The sequence below is a fragment of the Papaver somniferum genome, unplaced genomic scaffold (assembly GCF_003573695.1).
Source record: "Papaver somniferum cultivar HN1 unplaced genomic scaffold, ASM357369v1 unplaced-scaffold_92, whole genome shotgun sequence".
NCBI lineage: Eukaryota > Viridiplantae > Streptophyta > Magnoliopsida > Ranunculales > Papaveraceae > Papaver > Papaver somniferum.
This window is the reverse complement of record NW_020652304.1, coordinates 175386-188966: the sequence shown is the minus strand read 5'-3', so window position 1 is coordinate 188966 and position 13581 is coordinate 175386. Positions and strand designations below refer to the sequence as shown.

The window sequence follows — 13581 nt, the reverse complement described above, 5'->3', positions numbered from 1 at the left end:
AATATTCAGTAAAAAAATAAGTCAGGGGGCAAGAGATGCATTCCATGATAGTAATAATAATTGCATAACATTCTTGGAATTGAAAGCAATAGTCTTTAAAACTGTCTCAATAAGATGTAAGTTATAATCAGTTACAAGACACTACTGAATAATCTCAAGGAACAAAGCGAGTAGAATACTTATGATTAGTTAGTACATTACCAATGCAGTTAACATCATAACAATGAAGTTGTGCAGGCAAAATAAAATCTACAAGGGAGAAATTTAGTGAAGAACTGTAGTAATAATTCAACGTAGGAGCCATTTCCCTGAGAAAATATGCAAATCCTTGGATTCTACCTTTCTTTTCTGTACTAGAGAAACATCAAGCTTTACGGAGAATAACACGTCTTTCTCTCTTGTATTCAACTTCCTCTCTCTGGTGCATAATCAACAGAGCTCTTCTCACCTGAAATGGGTAATCATGAACATTAAACACAAGTTCATGGGCACTATTATAGTATCATTTCTCAGTGGCACAGGAAAATAACAAATATGCCAAGAAGAAGATCCACATCATAAACTTAATGGAAGCATAAAACTAAACTGATAAAGAGAAAAATCCTTACAATGGAATCACTCAGTCCCATTCTAGCAAGCTCGTCAATAAGACGCCTCTCTGATATGTGGCTTCCAATTCCCATTCTTCTCTTTATCTGTGTCTCAGCTTTCTGAAAAGTAATGCATACATTGATCAAGGTTAAACAAGGAGGCCATAGCATTCCACAAGGAAACTGGTGTCAGAAGTAAAACGTAAAGCATGAGGTCTGGTTTTGATGTGACACACCTTTATTTCGCTTGCCATCTCAGGAGTCGGATTAATATGTTGATTAATTCCCGATTTGGCAGCATCCATCGTGGAAACGTTAAAGAGTCTGATTGCCTCTCTTACGTTTTCCTCGGTTGCAACATGGGAGCTGAATTTAGGACAAGGAGAAGAGTGCAATAAATTCAGCCTCTTTGGTTTGTTTTACTTTTTTGATATTGCTAATGTTAAATAAGAACAAATTTACAGGTATTAACAATTAAGTGAAGTGTATCATAGAAGTCAGTGGCCATAAAATGCATTTTGCTAGTATCTAATAATTTTCACATGATAAAATTCAAATTAAGAGAAACTCATTAAGTTCCTGAATGTGTTTGGGAGCTAGTGTTTGATTTTGATTGTGGGTTGCACTTAGCCCTGAAAATATAAGGCAAAAGGTTGCTAAATATTTCAGCACTTCCACAAATGCAAAAAATCATTTGCCTGCAGAGCTGAGGAGTCAGATCTAATTGAAAATATTACTTGAGTCTCATCCTAGCGAGTGCCTCGCTTAACCTTATTATAGCTTCAAGCTGCCTTACAGTAATTGGTATGGCAGCCGATTCACCCGATTCATTTGCCTGCTGCTTCATTTCCTGCAATAATCAGCACAGGTTATCCAACTAGCATGCATGAGTTTGTTCCACTGCAAAAGCCAAAAAATTTATTACATGACTATAGTCTATTGATGTCAGTGTTACAGAACTTGGTGACTTCCCGATAATATAATATACATAACATCATAACAATTTTGATTCAGAAGGCAATCTCCGTCGTACAGTCAGGTTTTACGATGTGGACAGGGGACTGTCAGTTGGTACAGGGGGGACGCCAAACGGAACGCACATGGGGATACAATAGGTACCCATCAAAGACAGCTTCAAAAAGTTGTTTTTGAGCTCATGCTACCGAATGAAACAATCAGCTAGGTCATGCAATAAGAAACAACGAACCAAAAATTCTGCTTAAGAACAGGGTTGACTATCCTCATTTCTTCACTTCGGAGACCACTAAAGACAACTGAAAATATACTCTACCTGTCTAATTTGAATATAGCTGTTCTGCAACACAGTGGCTGCAGATTCTGAAAGCCGAGGGTAGCAGTTTTTTTTGCAATACTGAATGTACCTGATGAGATACATAACATGTTCAATTCACATAGTTCCAGAAACAAACTACCATGCAGTACATACTACCAGCACAGATTCAGAAGATTGCCTTTTTAACCAGTTATCTTCCTTCGAGGTTCTAGTGTCGTCGGAGGCTGCTTCAGCAGTGGAATGAAGCTTGATAACATGGCTAGCTATAAGCTGCAAAGAGAGAGGATCTCCAGTCAACTGCACGGTATTGGTTACTAGATAATAAAAAAAAATAGTCAAATGCAGCAATCATGACTTACCTTATCCTGACTGTACAGCCTAACATCCTTCACAATGAAGATTAGATCAAATCGGGAAAGAATTGTTGTCTGCAAATCAATGTTATCCTGTGCTGTCTGAAATAAGACATTATCTACTAAGTTTTTCTCCATAAAAATTCTTACAGAGTCAAATACCTAAGAAGAGTGAAAGAGAGAAAAATATGTCGACCTTAAGATCATCATAACGTCCTGACGGGGGATTAGCAGCTGCCAGCACAGCAGTCCTAGAGTTGAGTACTGTTGTTATTCCAGCTTTGGCTATGGATATTGTTTGCTGCTCCATAGCTTCATGAATAGCAACTCTGGTGGGACAAAAATAAGTAGAAACTTGGATTCTTCAGAAGAACCACAATTTTTTGAAGAAAAATACATCACCAAAAATAAATGGCCTGGCCATTAATACCTGTCTTCAGGCCGCATTTTGTCAAATTCATCTATGCAGACAACTCCATTATCTGCCAAAACCATGGCTCCTCCTTCTAGATAAAATTCACGCTGAAAAATTGTGTATAGGAAGATTAAACTGTCAATTTTTTCTCAAAAATAGTGAGAAGACAATCTACTCGGTAAACAGTAGAGGAGAATAAAGTAATTAAAACTACAGCAGAACAAGAGGATGTGGTCACAAACTCACAGAGCTGTTATCACGAATAACAGAAGCTGTAAGTCCAGCAGCAGATGACCCTTTTCCAGATGTATAAATGGCTATAGGAGCGGTTTTATCAACAAACTTGAGAAACTGTATACAATGAAAATTCAAAGAAGGACCGATATGATATTTTATCATGAAAGAAAGAAAGAAAGTAAACGCACAAAATCAAGGACGCAAAAAATACCCAGATCGGAACCATTTCATTTAGCTTTAAGAGTGACAAAATTATAATTAGACCAAAACATGTGATCCTAACCTGCGATTTAGCTGTTGAAGGGTCCCCCAATAGCAAAATGTTGATATCACCTCTTAACTTTGCACCATCAGGCAACTCCTGCATTTTGAAGGAAATTGAATATGTTATCTTCACTCCACAAAATAATGTTCATACTAAACTTTTATTTCAGAAAATGAAAAACATACCTTCCTAGAACCTCCAAACAAAAGACAGGCCACGGATTTCTTTACATCTTCGTGGCCATAAATGGAAGGGGCGACCTTGGAGCATATATTTTTGTAACAATCTGCTTCTGAAGCGAATTTTTTGAATTCTTCCACCTGCAAACCAAGTTGAATGTGCCAAAATGAAACGAAAAACCATAGTACTGGATGATGCTTATCATCCAGTAGGAAAGAAAAAAAAACATATATAAGCTGGAATGCGAACAACTTCTTTCGGCAAGAACCACATCTACTGGTTAGTGTCCAACAATTCAGTTTGCGGGCTATTGGTGATTGTACGTGGGCATGTAGGTAGCATTACTTACATATTAAAAGAAGAAAAAAAGACTTCTTATTTAGTTGAAAAACTAGCATTACTTGTATGATCATCATTTGCTTTCATGACCAAATTGCATTAGTTAATACCTCGCATAAATCCCTATATACAAGGTAAAAACACCAAACCAAAATTGACCAGAATCCAGTTGTTAATACCTAGAAAAAGTCTCTAGGAAAGGGAAAAATGCTAGACTATGTACTCCGGGTGCAGCTGCAACCATGCATATGCAGTTTGTATGGTGACCATGGATAGGAGTATCCTTTTTTCTCTTTACAGTACAAAATACGAATTAGATATTCAGGAAATGTCTTCTTTTCCTTTTTTTCTCAATTTGAAATTTGAATCCTACAGCTACGACAATATATATGAATGGGCATGTAAGTTCAGGTTGTCCTTCATCAAGCCTCACCTCATCCGCAGTGAAAACAAATTTCCCGCTAGAATTGGAGTCACTGCCATCCTCTATACCAACAACCCTGATATAAGGTTGTCTCACTGCAACAGCTCCTCTCTGGCTGAAAGATAAATACCCAATCGCACATACCAAAAATCAGTATTTGCTGGACTACATTAAATGATGGAAAATTTAAGGATCAAGTCTTACCTAGTTGCTGAATTCCCTGCTTGAAAGATACTGTAAATTCCAATGATGGTCAGCCTTGTCCCAGGTACAATAGTTTGAACTAGATGACGATCCACAGAGAGAAGCATGTTTCTTGGAAGCTCTCCAGTAGGCACATCCTTCATTATTGGAGAAATACAAACTGATCAGATAGGCTTGGACACTTCTAAGAAAAACATATACTTATCATTCATTTCATAGGATTCCATGTTATTCACCGAATAATGCTTGTTACCTCAGGATTCTCTTGTAGCTTAACAGTTTGCTGATCAACATACTTGCTTTTATCAGGAACCACAATCCAAGGATCAATAGGGCATGGTTCCTCTCCTGCAGTCTACACCAATATCAAACAATTTTATTATTGAAAACAGTAAAAGAAAAAGGCGCAAAATTTAACCGAAATGGAAGTGGATTTTTCAGGTGAGTGATATACTTGAGGCACATGGTCACATGACCGCGGCACAATAGCTCCACCAAGCCCAGGACGGCAAGGAATTTTCTTGATGTTCTTGCAATTTCTACAAAGCAATGTGACATAAGTAGCTTTAGCTTTTGTTCTCGATGCAGCAATGGTAATCCCAGATATCTTATTAAGCTTCGATATACTCTGAGCCTAATTTCATCAACATTTAAACAAATGAAAAAAAAATCCCAATTTTAACCCAAATTTATAAAAACCCTAAAATTATATTACTAACCCCAAGTGCTCGCATAGAGACGGGATCCTCCTTAGAGGTAAGTAAGATCTGAATTTCAGCAGCAGTTGGGTCATCAATTTCACCAGTTTCTCCGGGTACTTTTGATTTCAAACTAGAAAGAACTTCAGCCGCAGCGGTTTCAAACTAACCAAAAATGAACATTAAATTAGAAACACAAATAAATTAAGAAACAAAATCAATAAAGAGAATAACAATTATACATATACCAGAGGTAGATAATCTGATGGAGCTGAACGAAGTAACGAAGGGAGTTGACAATCAAAAGCATTGAGATCTTCAATATCAACAAGTAGGGATTTAGAAGGAGTATCATAGTTTTGAACGAGGTTTTCTCTATATGGGAAAACATTTGGTTCTGATTCAAAACTTCGTATGAATTCTTTAAACTTGATCTGGATTGAATGACGACTTGCTAATGATTTATCAGCATCTTCTCCTCCTCCACCTGGTGGAAACTGTGCTTGATCACTGTAATAAACACCACCTTCATCCCAACCAGACATCTTGATTCTCTCTCTCTCTCTCTCTCGATGGGGGCTGAATGGTGCTGGTGGTGGTGGTTACAGACTACGCCGCCTAATGTAAGCGGGTTTTGGCGGGAAACATTACGGGATTTGGCGGGAAACGTGACAACGAGGTGAAGCCCAAGCTCCAAGGAATTCTACTTGACAAACGTCTTTGGGGCCTGGGCCTTTAACTAAGGCGAATGGGTGTCTGGGACTGGAGGATGCGACTTAAGGTGAACAACGCCAACTGGTAAAATCCATAGATTTGGTGTCACTCATGTCCAGTCCATCCGAATAGTGTTGCTGGATTTTCATACGTGTCGGTGTCCGGTCCATCACCGCGGGTTTAATATTCGTGGATCAAAAGTAGGTATATTTGGATGCGAGTGGATCCGCGAATTCGTATAAATATTTCTTTTTAAATAAGATGAAAGCAAAACTAAATAAATACATGGGTTAATTACTTATTTATAACAATTTAAATTATTCTTAGATAAATATTTTGTACGTTGACTAAATCATTTTTGCCTCTCTACTAAACATGTGTAAATTTAAAAGTTTCGTAGATGAATAATACGAAATAAATATAATTTTGTGTATAAATCGCTATACTTGCTTATAAAAATATTTAAAACACACTTAACCTAGTGGGTGGGGGTGTCCAATAAATTTCTAAACAAATTATCCCAAAATCTACACACGTGGGGATATAGAATTGTTATTCTATGATATATATATATAGATAGATATAGATTAAAATCTCATTACATTATTTTCACTTTCTCATTTACACCTCGAGCTCTTCAATGGAGATCGAAGGAAACCCCATCTGAAAGTATCATCGTCAAGTAAGTTTATTACCTTTTTGTTGATCTTAGTTTAAGTTTTCTTCTTGACGTATTTTCTTCATATCATTTTTTTGTGATTTTACTTTTGATTGATTGAGTCTAACTTAAATATTTTTTATGATTCATAGATCCATAACTCGTTTCTTACTCAATGTTCTTAATTTTTGATCTAAGTTATTGTTCCCAAGTCAACCAGTAATTCCTAATTCATTCAAGTTTTGAATTCAATTATTGTTAGTTATTATTGATTTTATGCTTTATATTTTTATTCCAGATTCGCGTTATGGTACTCTCGAAAACTGAAACTTGGGCCATTTTATGTTTTTTTAATCTGATTTTAGTTTATCGTGGTGTTTATTTAGTTTCTGAATCTGTTTTTTATTCATCTTTGTGAGTAATGTTTGTTAATTTTTTATTTATTTTTTTATGATCCAATAATGCATGTACTCTATATTGTTCAATATAAGTTTAGTTACGCGACTAAATTACCTCGTTTTTGTTCATTTTGTCTATGATCCAATTGTGCATATACACTACTTTATGTTATGAAGATGCATGTTTTAATGGTTAGTAGTTAGATATCATAACTATAAATATGGTATTCATTTGCGTAGTTCGTCATGAATGACCTACGTCCACAAAGATTTTGGGTTATTTCCATTAATGGAGTTTGGAGTTACAAAGGTAAAGTTTACATTATTTCTCCTGTGGGAGGGAGAAAATTCTAGAGATGATGAGTTTAATAAAGAAAATCCTTCGCTTGTCTTTTTAAGTGGCTGTTTATACAAATTACAAGGCGGTTTTCTTAAGGCGGTTAGCTATAAAATTTTACTTTTGCCCTTAGCTTCCACATCTTGACTCGTGTTGATAATGTTTTTAAGTTTTTTTTTTTGCTTTTCCTCTGAGCAATCTTCATGAATTGAACTTGATATTTGTTATCCATTTGGATATCAATTCCTACTTGAGCTCATAGGTAAAGTTCGAGTTCATTGGTAGAGGTCAAGCTCACAAGTGAAGATTGAGGTTATAGGTAGATATGGAGCTTGTAGGCTATAACTCCATATGCGTCATTCTAATTGAAAAAGCGGGGGTCTAACAACCATACCCAATATTTCGCTTAACAATCTGTATGGACTAACTCCAATATACTTTCAAGAGAATCAACTAGACAGTCAGACTCAATCTTAGGAAAATTATATCAAAGAGTTATATCTCAATTTCTCAATTCAATTTGCAATCAAACAAATAAGAATTTGCGAGCCTGATTGAATATAAGAAATAACTTGGACAGTATCAAAACCCAATATACAAGTGTAAATGAATTTAATCAACAACCAAAGGTTGGATTCTCAATTGATTGAACTTACGCACAACCAGTGATATTTTAATTATATAAACAAATATAATGCGGAAAAGAAATAACACAAACACCAGAAGTATTGCTAACGAGGAAACCGCAAATGCAGAAAACCCCCGGGACCTAGTCCATATTTGAACACCACAGTGTATTAAGCCGATACAGACACTAGTCTACTCCAAGTTAACTTCGGACTGGAATGTAGTTGAGCCCTAACCAATCTCACACTGATCAAGGTACAGTCGTGTACCTTACGCCTCTAGAACCACACTGGATTTTGCGCACTTGATTCCTTTAGCTGATCTCACCCACAACTAAGAGTTGTTATTACCCAAAGTCGAAGACTTGATAAACCAATCTGTCTCACACCAAGGTAGTTAATATCGAGTCAGTATCGTATCGGTCGGGTCCTATACACCTATACAAATGACTATCTGTTTTTACAGGAGATACATCATTTAATATATAATTTCAAATAATTATAAAACCATAGTAAAAAATAATAAGAATCATACACATATCTCATATTTCCAAAATACAAGGTGTTTTATTAGACAACCTTGTGATTGTTGTCCCATTATGCCGGTAAATATTTTTTATTATCCTTCATATTTATCTTTTATATTTCTCTTCCTTGCAATCGAAATATGGTTTCCATCTTATATCCTACCATACAGTCATTTATTTTATATTATAAATATATTAGGGCTTTTTACCTTCTCCAATTGACATTGTACTTGTCTATAAAGACTAGATAAATGTTGATGAAAAATTTATTCACGAAACCGATATTATCGGTGTACAAGTAAAACCGATATATCGGTCTGTACCGGCTTGTACAACCGATAATATCATTTCGTATTTGTATCGCCGATATTTTCGATATCGTATAGGTATTTTCCGATATCTTATAAAAACCTGTAATATCGTCTTGTACAACCGATATTGACTACCTTGTCTCACCCAAAAAAGTCTATTAAATAGATAAATCTGTCTCACACAAACAAACCTATGAGTTTTGTTTCGTCTTTTGATAAATCAAGGTGAACAGGAACCAATTGATATACCGGACTTACATTCCCGACGAACAAACTAAAAATATTAATCACCTCAAAATAATCTTAATCGTATGGTAGCGAAACAAGATATTGTGGAATCACAAACGATGAGACGAAGATGTTTGTGACTATTTTTTATCTTGCCTATCAGAGATTATATATCGAGCAAATATTAAAGAATATAGTACTTAATCACGATAGCAAATAACAAGATGAGAACATGCAACTACAAAGAAAATAGTTGGGTCTGGATTCACAATCCCAATGAAGTCTTCAAGTAGTTAACCTACAGGGTTTCGTGAAAAACCTAAGGTTAAAGGAGAATCGACTCTAGCTAATATATTTGAACCGTTATATCAAACTTAGCTTGTTACACATAAATGAAAAGTGACTTCATTTAGATATGAGTAACCGTACCTAAACGTGTACACCTTTGTTGGCTCAACAATAGTTAACCGAAGTTAGCCATATGAACACCTTCATATCAACCTCATTCATCTTAACCATAACTAGTTCAAATGAAACTAGTTCTAGAGTTGTTCAATTGTTTATATTCTTGTTAGAGCATTGCTCGGTCGAACTCGCATGCGTTGCTATCTCAAGCATGTTTGTCAATATTATTGATCAAAACTATAAGTCTTGATATCTAGCTTATTTGTAGATGTCTCGGACTAGGATATAGATTGTGTAGTTGAGCTTTAGATTTCAAGGCGTTCATCATTTGAAGACGAAGAACTACTATGGGGTGCTTGTGGAACTTCATCGACAAAAGGTATGTGGAGACTGAAACTCATCTATCACTTGGAAAGTCTATTTCTACTCTATCTCCTATATTGAGACATAAGTCGTGTTACGATATAGTTTTCTATTATACACATTTGAGATTTCGAGCTCAGTTTAACTCGCTTATATATTTCTTGAAATGTGTGTTGGCAAGCTTTCGCTTCGACCAAGTTCATCTTATATTATTAACGAAAGTCAGAATATGATCATATGAAAATTGCCGAGTAACATCTTACATGGTTCGTGTGATAGTATTGTGAAAACGACTATTGTCATCCTCTAAGAAAGTTTCAATGATTGAAAAAAAGAGTTTAAAATTAAGTAACCATGTTTGGATATAAGCATAGTGTGTTAATCACATTAGTAAGCAAGTCCAGAATCGGGAGCCTGAAGTATGCGTACCCGTACGCGTACTAGCAGTTGCTGATGTCTGGGCAAGTATGCGTACCCGTACGCATACTGGCGGAAATTTCACCTCCGTGAAATTCTGCTGGAGTTTGGAAGAGTGTTGAAGTATATGCACCCTTACGCGTACTGGCGTAACCAAACTCGGTCCAGCTACTTGAGTATGCGTACATGTTTGCATACTTGAGTGGGTTACTTTCTAAAATCGGTTGTGAACATGAACTTAAACATTTATAAAATAAGGAATGCAATCTTTGCTAACCGTGGATATAATGTTCATGAATTGATTCGAGTGAATCTAACCGATTTTGTTTCAATTGTAGGTACATTTCTTTTGTGTGTAACAAGCTAAGTTCGATCTAACAGTTGAAAGTTATTAGCTTGGTTGAATCAGGTTTTTCATCTAACGGTGAATAATGAATGCTTTGTTACCAAGGTAACTTAGATTGCAAACCCTGATTCGGAAACTATATAAAGGAGAACTCTAGCAACTGGGAAACCTAATCCCCACACCTCCTGTGTGTTACTAGTTGCACAAGATAGAGTCGATTCTCCTTTAACCTTAGGTTTCTATCGAGACCCTGTAGGTTAATAACTTGAAAGACTTCATTGGGATTGTGAATCCAGACCCAACTATTTCTCTTGTATTTGCGTGTTCTGATCTTGCACGATTATATCGTTTGAGTACTATCTGTTAGAGCATTGCTCGATTGAACACACCAAGCGTTGGTATGTCAAGTTTGGTTGTCATATTTTAGTGAATCAAAACTCATGTTAAGAGTCGCTTGATTATGTACTAGAGTCAACTTCGTATAGGTTAGCTTGAAAGTATTAGGATATGAGACATTACAAGTATTGCGAAGTCTTGAAGATGTGAAGAAGCAAGGAGCTACAACGATAACTATCATATTTCCACTTGAGGTTAGTGATATTTGACTTGAACTGTTTCATTCCCTAACGTATATTTCAAGTCTTTCATATTGAAAACATAACTTTGAAGCATATTTGAACTCTAGAAAGACATAGTATTAAGGAATACAATACGAGGTTTATTCCTTAACCATTAAACTTTGTAGATAAGACATCGACATAATCATTTGAATGCTATTGTGATTATGTATGGGTATGAGGTGAGGATTTCATCCTAGGGAATAATGTTTACATGTGTTATAAGGAAGTAAGTTCATAAACTTGTTTGTGGACCGAAAAGTAAATTGTCAGGTGTTATTGGTTTTGTTATTCATTGCATATCTTATGAACAACCAATATGTGTGATAGAGTATAGCCGCTCACAACTTGTTGTGTTATTGGTATAACTATTCACAAAGGCCTGACTTATGCATTAGTATAACTTTTATTTGTAAAACCGATCTCAAGTAATCACCTGTGGTATGATCGGATTTTGTATGTCTGACCAATTAAAATGAAAGGGGAACCGATCCTTGTAAGGGGTGCAGTACATCAAGGGGAACCGATACTTGTATGGGGTGCAACAAGGTTTGTAGCAGAAAGGGGAACCGATCCTATGGACATGTGCAACACACATAAGTTAGATACCATATATATATATGGGGAACCGATCCTAGTACCTAGTCAACCGAATTTTTGGAAAGCTAGTGTGACTATGCACAGTACTCACATGGAGGTAGAATTGAAACTTGTTTTGGTAGAATCGTAAACCCATGATTGTGATTGAATGTTGGTTTGACCAATCACATAGTTCTTGAAAGTCAGATGAACCAATTCTACACTTGTTTGGAAGTGTGGAAAATCGGTTTCAAGGTTGTAAGTGTGAAAGAGAACTTACAAAGTTAAGATGTCGACAAACTTTGAACACGTGCTGTGAATGTTTATTTCTTTAATTGTTCAAAGATATTCCTTAACGGCTAAGGCAAGTGAATCCCAGGATCGAAACATAAGTAAGTTAAGAATCTTTTAATGAAGGTTATTAATTTCATTTTGAAGGGAAATTACACAGTTAGTAATGTGCATTTACTAATTAGATTTTTCGATAGATTTCGACCGTTATTTTTGGACAGAGCATTTCCAGGAATTATGAAAACCGAATCTGTGCTTTTATGAATATCTTGAGAATATTTTCGGTTTTGGAAATTCCTTTGTGTCCAAACTTCCTTGTTTATAAATACACGAAGTTTTCCTTTCTAGCAAACTAATCCTTCTTAACAACAAATTTACTCTTTTGTTGTTGAATCTGGTGTAGCCGCCTATTCGGAGAGGAGAGTAACCTAATTAGGCGAAATCTCTTACGACCGCTCACTTTAAAGTCTTCTTTGGGATTGAGAAGCTCTAGCGTGTATCGTTGGTGGGAAACTAGATAATTGTGGTTTATCTTTTGTTTTCGATTGATTTAATTGACTAACGGTGGTTGAAATCTGATTGCACCTAGTTTGTTTAATCTTGAGAATCTTCTCTTCTGATATAATATTCACTCAAACTAGTTTAGAGATTCGACATGGATCTTTATACTGTTGTTAGTTCTAAAGACGATCTTGTGATAATCCATTGTTAACAGACTTCGTTCTGTGCGTGAATGATCACAAGAAATTCAAGTGATTGTGTGCAGGTTTTTATTGAAGATTTAAAAAGATTTGAAGACAAGTAAGATATTGAAGATCTGACTTGGGTTTTATAATCTTTGGTGTGCACAATACTTGTTTCGGTAAAAGAGGATCCAATTAATAATCGGTTTATCCTTGTGGTAGATTGGATTGATTAATTGAGTAGATCGGCATCAACATGGTTCTTCGGATTAAAGGTTTTGTTGGATTAATCTTAAACGATTACCTTTGGGTGATTGTGATGAGTGCTAAAAAGTGCATATTTCTATATCTTTTTCTTGGCATTTAACTCATCTTTTGTGCGCTAACTCTCCATTTTATCCCATATTCTGTGTTTTCGTTGTTTTCAAAGAATAAATATTTTTATTAATTAATTTTGCATTTTTAGGTTATAAATAAAGTTTGGATGGAATTACGGAGCGAAAAGAGCAGAAAAGTGGTGGAAGCCGAGAAAAATCACGCAAGGAAGCTGCGAAGAATGTTGTGCGCAAGACCAAAAGGCTAGAAATGGGCTTAACAAGGAAGAAATTCTTCTTAAAGAAGAAATGGGCTCAGAATTATCCCAAGCCCAACTTATCTCCCAAACCAAAACCCAAATCCATAGCCCACTTCTCCTGTAGCCGTCAGATTGGATCCTCAGCTGAATCCAACGGTCGCTTCATCGTCGATACATCAAATTTGCTACAACCGCTTCACACCACAGCACCTAACTCCATCTTGAGCCGTCAGTTTCTTTGTATTTATGCATCCAATGGTCGATCAAGATCTTCCTCCGTCTCGCCGTTAGATCGAGCCATCATCTTCGCATCCAACGTCTCACTTCGTGGTACATCCAACTTGTTGTTCCCGCCTCACACCACAGCAACAAACACCTATACTCGAACCCAAATAGCCCCTTCTCTCTTTCCCATCGAACCCATTTTCTTCCTCTGCAACACCATCCCCTTCACCTGCTCCATCGCCACCACCTCTTCCGCAACCACTCCACCTGCCACAACCACCAC

General features: G+C 36.2%; 1 protein-coding gene across 2 annotated transcripts; it reads right to left on the bottom strand.

The window, feature by feature from the left end:
- Positions 1-73: 73 nt before the first annotated feature.
- Positions 74-5572, bottom strand: LOC113346076 (DNA replication licensing factor MCM5-like). Of its 2 annotated transcripts, none has more exons than XM_026589670.1 (18): positions 5248-5572; positions 5021-5164; positions 4756-4935; positions 4555-4656; positions 4302-4438; positions 4107-4212; positions 3340-3474; positions 3173-3250; positions 2899-3003; positions 2668-2759; positions 2434-2566; positions 2244-2339; positions 2063-2154; positions 1882-1972; positions 1328-1440; positions 827-956; positions 609-710; positions 74-448 (listed from the first exon to the last, which is right to left on the bottom strand). In XM_026589670.1, exons 1-18 carry the CDS (start codon positions 5542-5544, stop codon positions 365-367), a joined length of 2217 nt encoding a protein of 738 aa, XP_026445455.1. In that variant the 5' UTR covers positions 5545-5572; the 3' UTR covers positions 74-364. The 2 variants fall into 2 exon arrangements, with proteins under 2 accessions (XP_026445455.1, XP_026445454.1); XM_026589669.1 differs by having other exon boundaries at positions 1361-1440.
- Between the last annotated feature and the right edge of the window lie 8009 nt (positions 5573-13581).

Bases quoted from the DNA above. Each gene is read 5' to 3' on its own strand.
- LOC113346076 (XM_026589670.1), bottom strand. From the start codon at position 5,544: ATGTCTGGTTGGGATGAAGGTGGTGTTTATTACAGTGATCAAGCACAG. The intron at 3,251-3,339 runs GTATGTTTTTCA...TTCAAAATGCAG, and splicing joins TGTTTGGAGGTTCTAGGAAG to GAGTTGCCTGATGGTGCAAA. The intron at 957-1,327 runs GTAATATTTTCA...TCCTAAATTCAG, and splicing joins CTCGCTAGGATGAGACTCAA to CTCCCATGTTGCAACCGAGG.